Source organism: Plectropomus leopardus, chromosome 6 (assembly GCF_008729295.1).
Source record: "Plectropomus leopardus isolate mb chromosome 6, YSFRI_Pleo_2.0, whole genome shotgun sequence".
NCBI lineage: Eukaryota > Metazoa > Chordata > Actinopteri > Perciformes > Serranidae > Plectropomus > Plectropomus leopardus.
In genome coordinates, this window is record NC_056468.1 from 25,255,958 (window position 1) to 25,277,199 (window position 21,242).

Sequence of the window (21,242 nt, forward strand, 5' to 3'; positions counted from 1 at the left end):
TTGAATCAGCCATGGCCTAAAACTTCAAAATCAGACTCCAGATTTTTCTTTTATTTGGCTCATGGCACATCTGTTTTACCATACTACAAAGCATTGTTTCCATGCACTGCTGGGCTTGAACTACTTAAATCAGCATTAACTGATTTTGTTTTGCCACGTGAGGATACGCAACACTGACACATTATCACCTTATGAAATTGAAATTACAAACACTGCCTATTTACACATCAAGAAATATTAATATTTATACTGTGTCTCTGGCTTGTCCAATATTCATTCTCCTTTTAGCTGTGTTTTTGTTTTGCACCAAATTCTGAGGAAAATATCTGGCTCTTGAACTGCTATATGCTCCACTGTGTTCAAAGTGAGTTGCTTACTTTATCTTTCAGCTATTTGGTGCAGAGCAGGTAGGGTAAAAAATGTTTGTAGGAGGGGGCGGGGTAGAAACAAAGCACAAGTGCGCACTTCCATTATCCAGGGAAAAGGAGTTTAGTTGGGTAGCATTAAGAGTTATGTGGGCGAAACTATGCATTATGCAATTTGTTGCAGGGCGGATAAAACAAGGTCATTTTTCATGACAATTTACTTCAGTCTTTGTTGTTATTTGATAACCACTGATGAATAAAACAATTTGCATAGTGGCAAGTAAAAAATCACTTAACCAAGTAGATTCCTGACCCACTTGACTGGGCAAGTGAAAAAAAGCCATAAATGTGTAACCCTTCCTAATACCGACTAATTATAACATTACTGAAAAAATTGATTATATGCATTATCCTGGAGGTGGATGTTTTGAGGTTTAAATGCAAAGACCAGCACTGGTGACACAGACTGACAAACAAATGAAGTCATTAGTTGAAAACACACTTCGCTTTTCTCACAGTATATTGCATTGTTCTGTGACAACTGTGTTTCAGAGTCGTACCTTGTTGATGGCAAAGGCTGTGATGATGTCTGATTCCTTGTGGATGATGCGTGCTTTTCCTCCGGGAGAGCCCAAATCTGACTCAGTCTGCACAAAGGAACGAACACACATACACACAAATCACCACCATGGAGATTCAATCATTATAGTTGGTAAACAATTCCTGTAGACAAATAACAGCCATAACTTCAGATACAGTACATTTCCCTTCATGCTACAGAACCAATGATCTGACAAGATCCATGAGAGGGACTGATAAATGAGGTGTCAAATGATTTGCTGTAGAAGAAAACAGAGCGAATGTTACAAAGGAGCTAAAGCTCAAGCGGAGCCCACTCTTTGTTTTCTACACTGTGTAATATCTGCACTGTTTGCCTTGTCTTTAGAAGTTAGAAGAGGTGCATCAGACCACCCTCTTGACCACATAATTGGGTTAGTGCCATTAGATAGCATCAGCGCAACAACCCTTGAGCGATGAGCACAAAAACACACTGTAGCATAGAGGTCCTTCGGGATATATGCAGCAGCAAAGCAGGCTATACTGCATCTATGCATATTGTATGGAGATATACCATTTTGATGTTACTCAAAATGAGGCGGGCATCCTTTGAGCATGAGATTGAATTAAAGTCTTTCAAGCATTTATTCAAGGGGAAAAGACCACGTCTTTTTCTGTCAGAAAGAATAAAGTAAAACTTGACTTGCAGAAATCTAAATGTGGTGGTTTGCCATTTTCGCGGAGCGCATAATCCCTGTGGGGCGCAGATTCACTGCGACAGTGTTGGGCCCATTAATCAGAAGCTATTCAGCTTCATAGCTTGTCCTCTGAGAGACCGGGCTAATTAACAGTGAGCCAAATGGAGTAGCTACAACGTAGCAGCTTGCACAGCGAGCGCCAGAAGATTAGAAACCCCTATGAAGCATCAATGTACAGTGCAACTTGAGAATCATGGTACACATTCACATGAATATTTAGACAGATAAATGTAAGATTAATAACAAAACACTGACAGGAACATTCAGAGTTCAAAGCCCAGAAAACATATGTACTGTAATTCTGTCAGGATCACACTTTTTGTATCTCTTAGATTAGATGTGGCAGGCCACATCATCTATTCTACTGTAGGAGGCAAAAACAAGGCACATCATGTGCATGTTCTCATATTTAATCAATGGTGCAGTTGTTACGCCCACACAACAGTATGGTGATGAAAAAAATGTTTCAAAATTTCACAATATCTGCAGAGTACAATACAGCACACTCATGGGTCTTGACAAATCAGAAATACTGCTGTTAATAATAAAAATATCACACATTTTTGTTTACAGTAGAGCAGGGATGCATAACTAATCATCTTTAAATTTCAATTAGAGTTTTAGCTTCCACACTGAACCAAACTTAATTTTGGTGTGATACTGACACCACTTGTATAGTGATGCTCTAGTGATGCTAAATGGTGTAAGCAGTCATGCAGGTTTTTATTTTTCCTTTTGTCACTCATGACCGAAATAATCTCACAGTATTTTCTGCAGTCTGTTTTTAATGATATACTCCAAAAATAAGCAAATTACATGATTTTTTTTTTTTTTTTTTTTTTTTAATAAAACATTATATTTTCAGTATTATAATCCCCAGGACTCTACCACAAAAATGTCTGTCCCACCTCTAGGGCTAAGTAGCTAGTTGATATTTTTTTTCCTCCAAATATCAGTGCCAGTATCTTCAAGGGTAACTTTATTTTCTCAACCTGGACACTATTTTATCATGTTTTTGCATTAAGGTGACTACTGGAGACAACATTTTTTTAAAATGGGTCAATATTGAGCAGGAGTTCATCAGCCAGCAGTTTAATATCAGGCTGCAATATAATTCCTGTGGCCGATGGTTCACTGTAAATTTACATCCAACAAAACTGCTTTTGCAACTGACCGGCTAAGTTTTTATTGTAAATGTCTGACATAATCATTTAAAGGATCCCTACAGAGACAGATATTTTTGTTTAAGATTAAGATACTTTTTTTAAACCAGAAAACCCCCAAATTGCTATCAACCAAGCCACCAGTAATTTTATCATACTAAAACATACTTCATTAAAAGTCCACAGAAACAAAATGGAACTCACAAAAATCATTATTTGTTCGTTTTTTTTCATTGTTTCACAAGCACCAGCTCTGCTTTGGTTGAAATAAACCCTGAATTCACGCAGTTAGATGTGGAAATATGCTGGCACTGTGCACACTTAAACTGCTGAAAAAATGTTTTAAAAATTGTGTGGATCCTTTCCAGAAGTTTTCAGACTTTTATAATAATAATTTGAGCCTGTCAGTGGCAAAAGCAAGCACTTTTAGTGATAATACATTAACAATGCCTGCAGGGATTATTTAACAGCCTGTTTCACCTGTGTTGGCTGCAGACTTCTTGCTCAATACTGGACCAATTTTTAAAAAATGATGTTCATAGCAGTCACTGAAAAAAAAAGGGAAATAAAGTCTAGGTTGTAAAATATTGAAGTTACCCTTTATTAATAGAACAGATTTGCAAAATGACCTTGTGCTTATTTTGGGTCTTGGGAGTTTTCAGTACTTAGTGTCACAAATATATTCAGTTGGTACTGAGATTTGGTACCTAGCCCATCCCGCCCCAAGTCAAAATCACAATTGATCTGAAGCAGCGGTACCTGATTGTTTCCTGTCTCCTCCATCCCTGAACATTTCATATTGTCAGGCTGGTCCTCACCCGACTTTAATGATTTGGGAAGCAGCAAAGGGTGGTCACACACACACGCACAAAACACACACAACATATAACAACAACCAGTGATGATCCATGCAATCAAACAAAGAAACTTAATTATTGTTAATCAAACAGGGTGTAATTATTGGAATAAAGCATCAACGTGCAACTGGAGGCGGTAATAATACATGTGGTTGGCATGCAGAACAAAAAAAGCACAACAAGGATGTACAAGCAATAATGATGCAGTGTGCCTGGAGCTAAAAAGAGACACTTGGATTTTTATCCTTGCAAAATAGTTAATGTGTTATTCAGTGACAATTAATGCAGTGTGCTAGCTGTGCAACATGTAGGCAGTTCATGCAGTGGGTTGGCATGGTATAAATGTAGCGTACCTCATTCGGGTCCCGTTTCTTAGTAAAGATGTTCCTAATGAAAGTCTCCTGCACTTCTTCCTGCTTGACCAGAAACTGCCACAGGCGCTTCACAGGCAGCGCTGAATGGTGGCTCGTCCTGAAAATAATAGAACACCTCCTGCATATTAACACTAATACTCATTAAATCAACTGCATCAGTTCACTGAAGCATAACACAATGCGTTGGAAGATATCTTTTCGGATTTGTGCCATTGGTGCTGATCTGAAAACTGGTGCTTAAAGGAATACATCAACCCCCAAATGACCATTTGTACATCAATTATACACCTTGTGTTACAATAAATTTATGAATAAAGCTTTACTTTTCTTTGCATGCCTCCAGCCAACAAATAATCCAAAACTAAAGAAAATTTTGAATGACTTTAAGTCATAGGGGTCCACGCTTAACAAAAGCTAATCTGTATGAAACATCAGTTTATAAACTCTCACCCAACTTGAGCAGAACAAACCAAGTCTCATTATCCTGTTGTATGCTCAGAACAGACAGTTCTGACAGGGAACTTAATTAAAAGCCAGACTCCATTGACAAAAAGTAATTTTACTTCATTAAACACAAGATCTACTGGCCTACTGCTGCCTAAGTCAGTTTAGTTACTTATGTCATTGTGTGATTTTGATTTTTTTAAATAGTTAGACCAGATTCACTTAAGTCATACAATAACACAAATGATCAGCTGATCAAGACAGCGGTTTCCCTGCAGCCCCTGTGTTCAGCAAGGTAAAATTGCTGTTTTTGTTAATGTACTCTGACTATGAGAATACAAAAAAAACAAAGTTCTCTTTACAAAGTTAATGTAACACGAGGTGAGTTATTGAAATACAAATGATCTTTTGGGGGTGAGGTAGTCTTTCAAGGCAAAAATGCATAACATGCACAGTACAGTCCTCCTCGGACAGAAAATTCCCACAGTACATACTGCCCGGGTCATGTGGAAATCAATAAGGATCAAATCAGCTGAGGGATAAACCTCTGAATCTGTGGAGATCTCGAGGAACAATTACTAAATACATTTTATTGGTATAGATGTGCTGTACAGATATATCTGGTGCTGAAGGCTAATGCAATGGATTGAACCACATCAGTAATTCATGAATTTTAAAAGCTGAAGTATATATTTGTAGGCTTGAAGGGGAAACCAAGAAAATTCAGAATAATTGCTTAACTTGTTTCAATTTCTTCTCCTTTCTATGTGAATTATGTGCTTCAGTCCTGCTTTTGGTGCATGTGTGTGGCCTATGCTCTTACCAGGTTACATGGTGGAGAGAAGGTCGAGTCGCTCTTGTTTTAGCTGTTTGTGGACACTTAGAGACTTCTTGACATTCTTCTAGATCCACCTTTTTCATATATGTTTACACTCTACAAATTGTTTTGTCAAATGAATTGTCTAAAAGACTTTTTTTTTCCACATTCAAAAGTGTTTTTTGGAGGTTGGGAGGGGTCTGTATCTGCTGTGAGGGTCCATGGGCAGAGGGGTTAGTTTGCTGTACAGGATGTAGAGCCCCTTGGGGCCATTTGTGATCTGTGATATTGGTCTATATAAATAAAAGTGACTTGACTTTCTCTGTGCAAAAACACGAGCTTTCCTGAGTGAATATAGACATATACACCAAATAACACACTAATGGTGACTAATTTAATTCAAATTCAATCTAAACTGAAGAAAATTTTAATCTACTCATACATTTTTTAGACTTGTGTTACTGATCCTTAGCTCATGGTGGTACCTGAACGGGGTGTTGGATGGTTCAAACAAGGCCTTGTGTCTGAGCAGGGCAGGCCCGGGTGCGGTTATTTCATCCTGGAGGGGGGTAGCGATGTACTTGGAGGGGGGCCCCCCGAAGATCTCCAACCTTTTCTGCAGTACCTGCTCCCAGCGCTGCAGCGTCTTCAGCACAGCATGACACAGCGGAGAGCCCACAGGCAGATCTGTGTTCAGTAGAAAAAAGAAGGAAACAAGATTAGCCAAGACAGGCAGTGAGAAATGGGGCGGCACTTACGTACACCCCAGACATCAGTGCAGAACATTGCGTGTGGTGAATTGTTGTGTTTACCTAATAGATCATATCCTGCCATTGGGTAAAAGGACTTAAGGTTGACCAACACCAGCTGAACCATTGCAAGACGCATCAAACACCAACTGGGAGGAAAAAAGAGCATAACAAATCAAATTGCAATTCTGAACAGAAATACTCTGAATGGGTCCAAAGCTACCTTCAAAGAAACTAGGAGCATAAAGGTGTGTTCAGTTTGACGTGGAGCAAAATTGCAAAGCACTGACTAAAGCAAAGTCAATAGAAAGACACATACAGCTGTAAACATTAGCACGTTTACTCGAGGCAGCCTGAATTGAGGTGAAGATGAGTCACCCTGCAGTAATATCCACTTAGTGCTGTGTCGTCACCTGTATGAATTGTGGTTCGAATGCTCTCTTTGCGGAGAGCTGGGGTCAAACACGTCTTCAAATTCATTGTCATCTTCCTCTTCATCTTGACTGCCCTGGCTCTCCTCTGAGTCGTATTCAATTCTGTTTTCTGACGGTGGCAGCGAAGGCTAAAAGACACAACAACATATTGATTAGCTCTACAAAAACACCAAAGCAAAAAATAAACTCTTATTTGTTGCTTAAATTGACTACCTGTCAGCTTTAGTACATGTTGAATATTATAGCAGATTTAACATAGTTAGATGGTTATGAATTGCCAGTTTATATTCATGAGATATTAACTAATACCATAATCATAACAAAATACAATTATGCTGGTAGAAAAACCCTGCAGAAGCGAGATGTATTTACTTAGAAAAAAGTTTCCACTTTTTCAAAATCTGACTTAAGGACATTTTTTATCTCAGAATTATGAGAAAAGTTTTCATGATGAAAAGATTCTGTTTCTTTTTCCGAATTAACAATATTATTATGTCATTAATTCTGAAAAACAAGAGCAGAATTTTTTTTCCATGAAACTTTTGTCACGATACTGAGATAACAATTTTGTTAATTCAGAAAAAAGAGCTGAAATGTTATTCTTAAGTGAATGCATTAGGTTTCTGTTAATTACTGATTTTTTGAGGGATGTTAAAAGTATTCTGCACTACCTTTGTGATAAAGTAATCCCAAATGCTGAGCTCTGGAGGGACAAATCGTTCTTTAAAGATGGAGGTAGCTTCTTGTTCCACTACAGGGCAAGGCTTTGGACTGGACGGGCACTCCCGCTCTATCCCAGACTCGTCCTTGGAACCACTGCGTGATGACAGAAGCCTGAATCGTCTGGACTTCCTGTCTGAGCCACTTGGTGAGGCTGGGGTGTCGAGAGAAAAAGCGCGTTTGTTAAACACCAGGGTTTACTGAAGACGTAAATGCTTAAAAGATGAGTGAGTAATTGCTATCTTCCTACATTTGTATGTTGTAAAGAGAAAATATTTTTTATTTTGTGACATTTACCGTTATTTATTTAACGGCATATTTTATTTACATATTATAAATTTTAGCCTGTTCCGATTAAGACACGTGGGATATGCTAGTATTATTTAGGTTTTAGGAGAATTATTTGGGCACATGTACAGCCAATTCGGAATATCTGTCTGTTTTTCTAATGCAGTCGGACACACAGCCTTTTGTCTGTTTACGGTCAGTGCTGTGCATTGACATGGATAGGCCTACACTGTACACACAACAAACACACCTTCTTTACTTTTACTTTAAACTTTATGAAAGACTTGGATATTGACAGGTTATGAGATATGTGCAAATTTCACAGCACCAAACTTTTCAAGAAGGCGAAGGAAGGAAAGAGAGAGTCCAACAAGTCACCACCGGTGGGAAACTGAAAAAAACCAACTTTGATGCAAAGAAGCAAAATGACAAGCTGCTGCAGCTGATCTACTTCTCCATACTTTAACATGACAAATGACATATTAGGGCACATTAATCAAAGTACGCACGGCTGCATGTAAAAGTTTGTGTTAGTAGAATATTTATTTTAATTAGACATGTAAACAGCTTAGTAGGAATATTGCATTTTTTGGAGTAAGGGGAAAACAGAAATATTTTGTGCATGTAAATGTACTCACTTATATCTGCATTAAACATTGCAGTATTTTTGTAAACACAGAAAAGAAACCGTAGTTTGAAAGTTAAAGTTGCATTATATTAGGTTTCTTCTGCCAACCATGAAAGAGAAGCACAGACAGAGTGTGAGGGAAACAGCTCCCACACTAACACATTGATGGATTTCACTATGACCTACCGACTGGGACCCAATTAATTTAGCAGTGCTGATTTGATTTAGCTTCTGGGTCACCTCCAAAAGCAAAACCCCACAGAGAGACAGCCACTCCGGCAGACTGAGATCCGACAGAACTCAGAAAGAAAACTACATTGGCCAAACTAAACCCCGCTCACCTGGTGGGGGTGTTCTTATAGGGCTGTTGGGTTTCTCGATGACAGGGGTCCGGACGCCTCCCCCGAACACCGTCACCCAGAGCTTGCTGTTGAGTGGGTGGGCCACGATGCGAAACAGTTCATTGCTGGAGTGAGTGGCCATGCCGTGAACAAACAGACTGAGGAAGACAGCAGTCAGGATCTCACAGAGCAGCACAGCTAAGCCTGGCTGACTCTCCTCGCCAGCTGAGCTCAACAGGCGAATCAGGGAGGCGATACCTGGAGAGAGGGACGAGAACGAAGGACAGCAGGGAATGAGAAAGAACAAAAGAGACTAAGACAGCAGCATTTGAAGAAGGATATAAAATGTGTAGACTATCAAAACTGATATTTGAAATAGCTGGCCAAAATATTTAGGTGGCCCCCCAGTTCCCCACCTCCACACATGATTTAGTTTTATTCATTTCTCATCACGCCCTTATCATCACCTACCTATTGCTTATTTTTTAATATATGTATAATTGTTAGTATTTAATTATTGTTTTTATATCGTTATTATTATTATCAATTCATTTGATTAATTTATTTATTATAAGTTACAACTAAGTTTTCCTAAGTTCCGGAAAGTTATAGTTTAAGTTTTTATTTTTTTGATGTGGACATCACAGTAGCATTAGCATTTTACATTTATGCACAAGAATCAGATTACTACTGTATTGTGTTTATTGTTTGTAGAACAATGCTAAAACACCCGTTGATAGGAGGCTTTTTAAGGTTGTAAGTACTGAGACACAGACAAACACATTACTGGTTCGGGTCTTTTGCTTGTTGACTAAGAAAAATATAATTTTTTTTTGTTTTTCTTTTTGTGGTTTGGTTGATTTACCTGGCCACTGGGCAGGGGAAGTGTTGGGCTGAACTGACTCGTCCATGCTTACAGTTCTGAGAGGCTGCTTCTGAGAAAGCAAAACACTCTGATACACGACTCCTGTGAACTGGTTCACGTGGCTGTGGGAGAGACAAAAAACAAAAAAAAGACAAGAAAAGCACAGGGTCAGTATGAGGGCAGGAAGCACACTGGACTTTGAAGAAAATTTGACATAGTGGCCAAACTGTGTAACTACAACTTATAGGATCACCACATGATGCCATTGGGCGAAGTACCTTTTCCCATAGATTTAGACTGGGAAAGAAATGCCTGTAAATCAGTAGCTAAATATTTATGAGCGCCACAACTCCCGCAAAATGACTCATTTCACAATCTGCATTTCATCCACTTGGTCAGATAACATTTCGAATGTCCGGAAGAGCTTAAATCATTTGATACCCATTTAAGTTAGCGGAGGGATAAACAGAAAGTAGCCGGTGCATGGGCCCAATGATGCGGCAATTCCAGAGTGATTTTACACCCAGAAAGTCAAAATTTTTGGCTTCATGCGCCACTGAGCAACTTTCATAGTAATGAACGAGGCCCAGTCTCCAACTCTGTATCCAGTTACTATATAGATCCATGAGAATTTCTTAATGAGAGAGAAAAAGTAGATACGCTTTCAGTCCCTTTTCATTTATTATTATTTTTTATTACCTATGTGGAAAAACCTTTTAACATGTCTGGAGGGGAACTTTAAAAATCAGGTTCCCTAAATATATAATGTCTTATGGTTTTACCTTAAAAGTTTCAACTTTTTCTTTGAATTCTGGGAAAATGTTTCTAAGTTAAGACGCATCGCTGGCAAGCTCTGCTCTGTCAAGTCATGAAATACAAATGGGCTCCACCTCAGGTTAGCTAATATCTATGCTGTTTGGTAATAGAGAAGAAAGGCTTTATGATGAAGGAAGTGCCAGTACTAAAGATTTCACATCAAGTGACTCTGAATGCACGCACAGAAAAAAACACTCGGATTGTTGCAGAGGAAATATTACAGAGAATATGGGATGTTTAATCCACCAGGGAGTCTATTAAGTTTTTAACGTCCCATAAGTCCACTTTTAAGCTTCTGTGGAAAAAAAACCAATTGATTCCACATCAATCAGAATCAAAAAGTGAACATCATTCATAAGGAGTGGCAGTCACTGTCTCTCAACAAATTTAATCTGTTATGTAGAAGTACAGTAGCCACTACTACTTTTAGCCTTCATATGGATGCACCTACGAGTTGTTTACTGAACAGTTCACTAGATTAAACTGAAGTCAACATGATAACAGAGAGAGAAAAGAGCAGAATCGTGTATCAAAACACTGTCAACTTGGCAGCAACACTCATCCCCCGCAACCTACATCCTGAAATACCTTTTAAAAAATTCACACGCTCTCTTACACTCCCGCTCACACATTCAAGAGAAAGAAAACAGAAGCACAACTTCATCAAACCACTGCAGCGACACACTAGGAGAGTTTATATCATAATTACCATAACAAAGACGATGTTAAATTAGAAATAGCCTTGCTAATTTAGTTGGGCTGTTCAACTCCCAACAGTATGTGATAGATGGCTGTGTGTATGTGTGTGTGTGTGTGTGTAAGTAAAGTATATGGTGGATAAAGATGATACAAAACCAAGCACTCAGTTAATCACATTGCTTAGTTGCATGAGGTTTGAAATACAAAGATCTTGCTTTGAGAGAATAATGAATGTGCTCTCTCTTAGCTTAAAGAAAACGCTCCCTTTTTGACACATTATGTAATTGATACAAGCAATTCTCTCTCTGGGGTCACAGCACTGCCGTCTGGTCAAGCGTTACTAAAAGTGATTCTGTACAAAATCAAGCAATCTGGCAGAGCCGTGACAGGAACTCACACAGCAGCACAGCTGTAAGCCAAACACACACACACACACACACACACGCACACGCACGCACGCACGCATGCACGCACACACGCACACACGCACACATGCATTCACCCGTCAAAATTTTAAATCCTACTGGGTTGTTGTCAAAGTGACTGGGAGTTATGGTACATAGGCATCTTAAATAAACAATGTTGTTCCCATCTGTCAAAACCAAAATCTAATTAAGTATTTACAATAAGAATGACAAACGGCAGCCTTGCAGCGTTCATAAATCATTCTGAACACGATCAAAACAGAAAAGTGACTGTCATAGTTTTGGTTTGCATGTTTGTCTCTTTCCATGTCTTACACCACACCACTATAGCGTTGTGTAAAAACAGCCTGAAGCATGTGCTGAGATGGTTTTGCATGCACAAAAGCCATCCTGAAAAGCATTTTCCACTTTGGTGTTACATTTGTAGTGTTTGACTTGAGATGTATGTGAGCATTACCCTCTTGCTTGGTTACCAGTAGTCATGTCCCTTCCCCCTTATTGCTTATTATTCTGCTCCAATAAGTCTAAAAACCTTCTGACACACACACAAGCGAAGGATGCAAATTAACATTATTTTTTGCCAGCATTTTGTCTTTCAAATGCTAATGCTAAGAGTAGGAAAACAAAGTCGGATCACTCTTGATAGATAAATAATCCAGTGGCGGCTAGTGCTGTTAATGGAGACGTGTCAAGGTGAATGTGGTGGAAAATTGAATAAGTTGTATCAAAGTTAAGCATCGCTTGAAGTCATATAAAGAATTTAAGAAGCTTGCTCGGAGAGATGCTGCAATGTACATACCCACTATGAACTCAAACCTTTTTGAGGCAGGCTGGATAAAAGCATCTTTTCAAACACTGGGTATGTGAGATATACAACTTTTTTTTTTATGAAAAAGCAACCACCAAAGGACAGGTTGCCTGCTGATTGTGAATTGTGTCTTTATCTTAAATTTCCTTTTTGAGGCACTTACCTGTGGGTGTGCCCATCACACAGACACTGATATATACAAGCTGACAGGGAGGCAGCCAATGTGTGCATCACATAGATCTGAAATAATACAAGGGATTTATTATTATTTATTAATGTTTGGGAAGCATGTGTGCAAACAAAATTAAACACCTCAAAAAGAACAAAGACAACTTTAAATGTCAAATCATTTGTTTAGCATTGATAAACAATACAAACTTTAGTTCTAATAATAGTTCTAATTATTTCTAAAAATGATAAATCAACTGATATTTTTGTTTTAAATAAGCAGTTTTGTTTTTGAATCTCTAAAAGCTTAATATCTTTATTTGTAAAGTATTGTTGTACTGGATGGGATATTTTACAGTTGAAAAATTCACATGTAATTGTTTTTAAACTACGTTAAACATATATTTTACATATTTATGCTGCAATTTCTTATTGGTTATGGCTGTCAGATATAGTATATTGATACCAATATATCTGCAATAAGGTAAGATAATGCATTTCTTCTGCTAAGATAGAGACACTCAAAATTTGTAAAATGTGAAAAATCAGAGTTATAGCACACGTCTCAGCATCATTGTCATCTGTCAGTTTGATCAAATTTAAAGCTCTACTATCAATACGAAATGTAAATTTATGCAATCAACAGTAGGAGAAGTAGAAACAGAAACATGAGTCCAGAGACTGCCCTACCTCATTGTTAACCACATCCGGATGTGGTGGAGAGTCAAGTGAATTAATGGTCTGCAAGATGTCATGAGCCAGGTTAGTCAGGTAGACGATGGGATTGGCCACCACTGTTTTTACGTTGGCTGTGCAAGCCATCAGCAGAGGGATTGATGCTGGCTGACAACATGGTGTCACTGCTGACTGGGTGGAGTCATCCTGTGGAGAGAAATCATAGCAGCATATTGAAAGATGGGTTCAGTCATTTCAGTATGTGTGCAGGTGCACTAAAATTATGTTTGACAATGTTGATTAAGTATAATAAACTTGTCCAAGTGGGAACCTAGTTTTTGAAACTGGTCCAGTATTGAGTGACAGCCACAAATCAGGCTGCAATGTAACTACTTTATGGTGAATTTACATTCACTAAAAGTGCTTGTTTTTGCCATTGACAGGCTCAGATTGTTATTATAGGTATCCAACAACATTATATATGTATGTTTCCCTATAGAGACAGACCTTTTTATTAAAGAGTAAGATTCCTTATGTTTAAGCAGAAATGGCTCCAAAATTGCTTTTGCTAAACCCACCAGATTCCAATAAAATAAAGTTATTTAAGCATGTGTAGAGCTGGCATATTTTTGTATCTGACTGGGTTAAAGAAATGTTCATTTCAACCAATCCAGAGTAGGTACAGTCTGGTTGATTTGGTGAGGGTGATTTTGGAGCTACTGCTTGTCAAACAAGCAAAAATATGAACTTTTAAAGGACATAAATAAACAGTGCTAACATGCCCCGAGTAGAAAAATTGAGGCCTGTTTCGTGGCTGCCGTCTGCACACTTATGCATATTATTGGACCAATTAAAAATATTATTGTTTCCATAGGCACTTACACACAAAAACATATGAAAACAGAGTCGAATTTGGAAAAAAATGAAGTGAAGTGTTTTATGATGATAAAAAACCCACTCATTAACTCATCACATCTACAAAGGAACATATGCTTTACTGCATGTTGTACTGACACCACAGTACACTCACAAAATAAGAGGTAAAAGGGACAGCTCAGAAAAGGGATCTGGGAAATAAGAGGTGATGCTTTGATCTGTGAAATAAGAGACTATTCCTAAGCCATAATAACTCGTATGTGATCCCATACTTACAGAGTGCATGCTGTGTTTTCCAGTATACATATGAATGACATTAAAAGAGCTACAAAGAAGAGATAGGCAACAAAGGGGTGCCTGTTTTTGTGTTTGTTTTCTAGATCCCTGACTGTGTGCAAGACTTCCACAGGCTTATGTTTGTCACGTTTGATGAATCACATTCAGTTGTCACTAACCTCCCTAACAGAAGCTCTACAAACTGATTGAAGTTAAGACAAAGGGAAAAAAAATACAGAAATTTCCTCGACAACAATGGAGAAATTTGACAATCATGGGACCAGAGCTGGGACAAAAAGAAACTGCTTTTATTTCAAAATCAATGCAAGAGAGTAGACAGAACTCCCAGCGCTCGTCGACTGTGCTAACATTCAAGAGCATTGTTCCCATGCCGCCTCATTGAGTTGTTTACCTCCTAAAATTTGACTCAACCTTCTAATAGTAAGCCTCAGGCAGGACCTCCCTCAGGAGCCTGGAGATTCAGCACAACATGTCAGCACATTGCTGGAGGTGTGCAGACAATCGCCACCACACAAAAAGTGGGTCTGAGTATGTGTGTGTATGTGTGTGAGAGTGCGCGTGTGTCTTGGGAATCTGGTTGCATTAAGACAAGCTGTCAGATAGCTTCATGATTTCATTCGCAGTTTGCCCCTTTTCTGCTCAGCATCGTTCCTCTTATAGAGAACATGTGATAAGTTAAATAATACTGCAGCGCTTCTTATCCGTGTGAATGATTTCATTATTTTTCTGTAATTAGTAATAATTAAGACAAATGATGTTTAGTTGGTGTTGGCAGGTCTCTTCAGAAACTCTTACAGATAAAGTTTGCCACCTTTATTACAAACTTGTCTGTAATGAAAATGTCCTGGTTGCAAATATGAAACAATGTTTTTTTAAAAAGTGGGACCACAAATTACCTTTCCAGCTATCCCTGAATAAGATCACAATTAATCTTATCTATAAGTTATCTATATAACTTCATGTTTATTGTGACCTAAAATGCAAGATTGATATATTTACTGTAATATATGCAATATGACCAAGCTCACTGTTTGTGTTTTCTGTGTAGTTTCTATGTATTGTCCATGTGGTTCTTTCTAGTGCACACAACACTGTCATTCATAAACTCTTTAACATTACTGTCAGTTTGTGTGCAACAAAACAGTTAATAATGTTCATAAGATAAATGAAAAATGCCATAGCTGGAACTATCTCGCCCTGTGCCATCACTGGAGAACGATCTGGCTGACATGATTATACACTAAACCAAAAGAAAAAAGAAAACACTGGGTTGTTTGTTTTTCTTTACAACCATAATTGTCTTGGGTGGCTCTACGCCCAGGATAGTGTTGTTTTGGTGGAACATTTGCACATGGGGAGGCGAGCCCTGGCATTGAAATAGCTAAATCCCCACAAAGGAAAACACTGCATAAAACATTAAAAGAGATTTTTAGTGTGTAGGTTGCTTGCTTTGAGGTAAGTCTGGGCGATATGGCTCTCAAAAAATATCGCAATATTTTAAGGCTATACCATGATATACGATATATAGGGACAGGAATTTGAAACTAGTATAGCCTGTTTGTAATAGGTAAAAGTTGTACTATGTTAATTCGCATTATCCCTATCAAATAAACTACATAAAAACAATAAATGTCCTTTAAACTAATGCTATCAACTAAAATAGGAAATTATTGAGTGACCTGCAGTTACAATGAAGTTAAATAAATTAGCTACTGTCATATCATAAAGTTGAATACACTGCTGTTATAATAAAATTTAATAAAATGCGGTTAAAAAGAAGTTAAATGAAGTACTTTTATAACAAAATTTTCAACATTTTAAAAAGTATTTTTATGATTAAATAAATCAAAGCATGACCCCCGGTGCTTTATTTTGAAGGACCTGGCTCATGTCAGGCTGAAAATGTTGATGTTGGATATATCATACAACGTTCTCTATATGTTAAGAAACACAAAATCAAAGCAGATAGCAAGGGCAGCAAATAAATCTCAAGATCCATTGGATCACCAACATTTGTATCAATTCCACTATCTAGAATTGTCAATCAAGTGGCTTATAGATTTACTGTCTTTATCATTTTCACCACCAACCTAAAAATTAGTTAGTGCAATTATTCGAGTGGCAGCTGTTCCAGAGCCAGACTAAACAGACTGAATTGTCACGCTCTGTCTATCTGTGGCCTTTAGTGTGCATCTGTGCCAGTTTTAATTACCTGGTGAGACTCTTGAAGCAACAATATGAGCTCCATGCGCACAGAGGCCAGTCCTCCACCGTGGGAGCCATGCAAGCTGCAGTAGCTCAGAAACATCCTCAGTAAGTGCTGGTTACTCTGCAGCCAGTGTCTCCTACTCCTCTGGCTGTCACCACGAGGACTCCCAGGCTAGAAAGACATTTTACTTTATTAGTTTTATACACAAAGCAATCAACATTCCTGTTAATATGACAGCATTTTCCAGCTGGCTGGTGTTCAAACAAAAGGCCCACAGTGACATGCTAGAAAAGTCCATGTTTTAAAACAATGCATATGAATCTGTTCTGTCTACAATAAATAACTCAGTGGGTCGCTGAAATGTAATTTTGATCTGTAAGTACACAATGAGTGTACTGTGCAAGCGTACGTAATAATTAGCTTTGCTTTTGAAACTGAAAAAGACAAAAATTTACAGCAACATGTTAGAAAAGGTTGAGCAGGGAAAAGGGTGAAACAATCTTTTCAATTTACAATTTTTCAAACTGTATCAAGACACACTGTGTTGTTGAACTGCTTTTTTTAAATAAACATCTGACAAATCTAGAAGCTGCCAGCTACGTACACCCACCTGTTCCTCCTCCACCAACCCAGAACCTGGGGCATCACCCTGGACAGACAGCTCTGGCAAGCAGGGTTTGTAGCTGCAGCAACACTGGAGAGCCACCACCTGTGTTAAACAGAATACAAAAGAATCTAATCTTAAAATCAATGTATGGAGAAGGAGTTCATCCTCCATATGTGGGAGTGAAAGCAAAACATTGCACCAAATTCACAAAGAGAGAAAAGGCAAAAAATAGGAGAAAACCACTGGAGTTATTACCAATCTGATGTTTATATGCACTGACACGGTGCACACAGACAGATAAAATCTGGAAACAGTGAACATGAAGACAGAAAAGATGTGTGGGAGTTATGTAAGTTATTAAAGTTTTATTCGGTGAACTTAAGGGCGCACCCAGACTAACACTTCACCAGTCAGATGGATATCATGACATTATTTAAAGAGAAAAAATACCATGGATTTCACTTAAAGTCAAGATGAAATGAAAAATTCCTTTTAAACTTTTTTGGATCACATCTTCACCTATATCATGCAACTTATTCACTTCAAGATAAGTGCTATCCGAAACACCATCAGTCCTAGTGTTATGATACGCCCACATTTAAATGATCAAATAAAATTCCTCCCAGAAATAAATCCCTCCTGCCTAACCCGTTTTATAAAACTGAAGGTTGATATTCTCGAAATACTGCTTCATCTGTACTTAAGGGACCCATATTTTTTTAACTTTCACCCCACCCCTATTTTTCGAGTTCCCTTTAGGCCCTCAGAGCAGCGTTACAAGGGATGGTGGTTAAAATCTTCCTGTATGGAATTGCGACCACTTTTCTCTGATGCGTCATCAGTAGTTGCTGATGGTAGCATTAACGTTAACAGATGTGATGAGCGCTGCCAGACATTTCTAATATGCTGTCTTCACGGGGCTGCAGTAGCTTAGCCCACAGGGACTTGTCTTGGGAACCAGAGGGTGACTGACATGGCCAGCCCCCTCACTCTGAAACCTTTCCATTTAATGCATGTATAGGTCCTATGTGTGCATGTTTGTGTGTGGATTTCTGGCCTGTGTGTGTCAGAGTGAAAAAAATTTAATTTCTCCTTGAGGATGCATAAAGTAGATCTTCTTCTGTGGTTTTGCCTTTTGCATGGGCTATAGGTATATTTTTATGGTTTACAGGGTGCATGTATTTTGTTCACTACTTAAATTTCATGATATCAATCGCAAATCTACTAACTGTGCTCTGTAGGTTGGCATCCTGTGCCAGTCAGCACTGATTTTAGAGGACAGCCAAAAAGTGCAGAAACTTTGCTCCTGGACTTAACTCAAATTTCAGGTGATATATGCTATCAAAGGATGAAATGTTACATGTAGATATGTCTAAATGTAACAGTGTCATGCACAAATCAGCAATAACAATGTAACGTTAACTAGATAGCTATGGAATCAAGACATACTAGTGATTGCTTTTGTTATGCTTGTTAAAAGGAAAAGGACCATAATATATTGAAACAACATAAAGCTAACAGTTATTTTAAGTTAGATTTTTATTTATGTATGTATATATATATATATATATTTACATATGTATATATGTTTATATGGATGGATGGAGCCCCTCTACCCAACAATAATCAGGACGTCCTACCCCTAAATGTGAATATGCAAACAGAGGGGCAAGTGCTAAGTGGTAGGGATGAGGGGTGTATTAGGACTGGGCATTTACGTCTGTAAAAGTGTTGTAAATATGAGTGTGTTATTACCTCTCTCTCCAACCACTGATAGAGCTGGTTACGCAGCTTCCCTCCATCCAGTTCATACCCTGTTGACAACGTCCGGAGCTCATTGGTCATGATCTTCAGGCAGGCAGTAAACTTTAGTTGTGCTGCCAGGATGTCATTAGATGGAGCTATGAAGTCATGGCAGTCCTCGCTGTCGTCCCCCGACACTGTCTCCATAAGTGGTGACATGGCATCCTGCGTGTCCTGAAACACACTGTTCCTGTCTGCAGTCCTACTGCTTTTAACATTTTTATTTTGTTCTTCATCCTCATCCTCTTCTTCGTCCTCTTTGTCACTGTCCCACTTCAGCTCCAAGGGCTCATCTGGATGCGTCATTGACGGCTGGCTCCAGTCAAAGCTGAACACTGAATCTGAGTGACTGTTGGATAAGCTGTTTGCGTCTGACTCGTAGCCGTTCAGAGTCGGCTGAGACCAATCCGGGTCTGCTGTTTGTCCAGTCTTGCTCCCAACACTAAGTTCGGTAGTGATGCCCGTATCCTCCTGGTTGAGGAGTTTGGAATACTTGCGGACTTTGGGCATCTTGGAGAGGACTTCAAGTGCTAGCATAGGGCAGCCAGCTTGGAGGTGTGCATAAGCAGCTGTGAAAAACAGTCTCCTCTCCTCCAGGCTAATGGAGTCCGCCCTGCGACCCTCTGCAGTCAGTCCAACTTTAGCCTTGTCTGAGGAGCCAAAATGGCGGCGAAGGAGGAGTGGGTGGGTGCGGAGGTAGGTGTAGAAGTTGAAAACCTCAGGGTTACAAGCAGACACAGAAAAGGAACCTGGGTAAAAAGAGAGAGAAAGTTGGATTTTATATGCGGCGACGGCTAAGAAGCTGCTCTGATCATAGGACCAGCGTTATTGAAAGAGATGGATGTCTTTCAGTGGCTCTGCACAGGACCTGCAAGGACAAGCTGTGCCATTGGATCAGAGACAGAAATATAGCTATAGCCGGACTCTTTGCTGAACTTTTAAACAAACTGAAGCGCACAGCTATGTGAGCACTTAGACTCTGACAAATAGCACTGTGGCCACTTAAAGGCAAGCAGAGAGTGGCGCTGTGAGTTCAGATACTGAAAGCTTACTGAGAGCAGCTGATGGACAAAAAAGTGATGCATTACGTTCACCTTTTTTCTTACAGGTATAAACAATGTCAAAGGGCCAGCAACAACTCAAACTGAAAACCCAGCAAGGACAGCACACAGTCTATAAAGTATAACAACCATTTGAAACTTTCTGTTCACCAGTGTTTTTGTCTCTGTAGGCATATGAAATGGGCTTTGAAAACATTATTTATGAAACACATGTAGCACAGGGATGTTAATCTGGGAGTGGTTTGGCTCTTAAAAGTCAAAATCAGGTTCATATTAAGTTCAGGTCTTCATCTATTCTTAACTCAAGCCTTGTATATTTTCTTCAATTCAATGGTCTTCTGTGTGCAGTAGGCTGCAATTACTTTTCCTACAATTTACAAGCACATAACAATAGAGTGGTGGGCTTGCTCATACTAAAATTGTGGAATAATGAACTTAGGGGGTTACAATTTTGTGGGTTATGCATTAAGTGTAACACAAAAAAAAGAAAGAAAAAAGCATAAAGCACACTGCCGACATACCAGCATCACATTTGCTCTCAGAGGACCCAAATCTTGAGTTGTTAGCAGGCTGCTCGAGTAGAGTGTCCAAGGCTCTGCTGTAGTCCTCCAAAACCCAGTGAGCCATGCTCCGCAGGAATGGATCCTGGTGGGCTTGAATCTAACATACACAGAGAATTACAGTGGCTTATTATGGTCTCTCTGTTAATTAATAAAATGCAGCAGAGTCAAACAACACCGGGTAGTCTGATGATTTTCAACAGTAAAAACTTTCCACAGTGAAAGCTCTGCCTAAACTCTGCACCTGTTTGTCTTGTCCCAGAACATGTCTCTGGAGAATCTTTTTGTAAGTGGACGCTGTCTCGAACTCAGACTCATACAATCTGGAGATCACAAGGGCAAGCTGTAGGTCCTGCATTTTCTCTAAACACACCTGCAGGAGGAAATAAAGCAAGATATCACAGTCAGTTATCATTTAAAAAACAGCCTCTGAGCTTTTGGTACAGGACTGAATGGGGGAAGATAAGACAAGACATAAACAAACAAATAATGTGTATTCTGGACTCAATGTAATCTAGTAGAACATGATGATCTTCTGGAGTAACAACCTTGTTTATCTGCTGAAAAGGAACCAAAAACATGCAAAAAAATTAAAATTCAGTGCACACAGCAAAGAGTTAGTGGATAGTTGGAAGTTGTTGCTGCTCACGACTTGTAAGGTGTGAGGTGCATTTCAATGAGACTACCTCCCAGCCAGAGAGACTAAACAAAGTCAATGATAGCCCTTTGCCTGGGTGACACTCATTTCCATAAACTGCTTAGAGAAGCTCCAGTTACTCACACAGATGAAATAATGTGACTCATTGCTTCAGGGACTTTCTATACAGAAATAACCTTGATGATAAAAAGGTAAAGCAAACAAGATGACCAGAAGCAG

The 21,242-nt window shown here is 38.9% G+C and overlaps 1 protein-coding gene across 5 annotated transcripts in view; it reads right to left on the minus strand.

The window, feature by feature from the left end:
- Window positions 1–21,242, minus strand: part of LOC121944183 (dmX-like protein 1) — a 73,272-nt gene that overhangs the window by 15,656 nt on the left and 36,374 nt on the right. For 3 of the 5 annotated variants that reach the window (XM_042487891.1, XM_042487890.1, XM_042487889.1), the window contains exons 27-42: window positions 20,610–20,738; window positions 20,327–20,465; window positions 18,697–19,493; window positions 16,945–17,043; window positions 16,338–16,505; window positions 12,968–13,159; window positions 12,273–12,349; window positions 9,362–9,483; window positions 8,497–8,754; window positions 7,191–7,393; window positions 6,499–6,647; window positions 6,149–6,234; window positions 5,822–6,023; window positions 4,055–4,172; window positions 3,604–3,666; window positions 926–1,012 (exon numbers count right to left, since the gene is read on the minus strand). In XM_042487891.1, coding sequence (XP_042343825.1) covers window positions 926–1,012; window positions 3,604–3,666; window positions 4,055–4,172; window positions 5,822–6,023; window positions 6,149–6,234; window positions 6,499–6,647; window positions 7,191–7,393; window positions 8,497–8,754; window positions 9,362–9,483; window positions 12,273–12,349; window positions 12,968–13,159; window positions 16,338–16,505; window positions 16,945–17,043; window positions 18,697–19,493; window positions 20,327–20,465; window positions 20,610–20,738 — 2,889 coding nt within the window. The remainder of the gene's footprint in view (window positions 1–925; window positions 1,013–3,603; window positions 3,667–4,054; window positions 4,173–5,821; window positions 6,024–6,148; window positions 6,235–6,498; window positions 6,648–7,190; window positions 7,394–8,496; window positions 8,755–9,361; window positions 9,484–12,272; window positions 12,350–12,967; window positions 13,160–16,337; window positions 16,506–16,944; window positions 17,044–18,696; window positions 19,494–20,326; window positions 20,466–20,609; window positions 20,739–21,242) is intronic. The other 2 variants (XM_042487893.1, XM_042487892.1) reach the window with 1 other exon arrangement.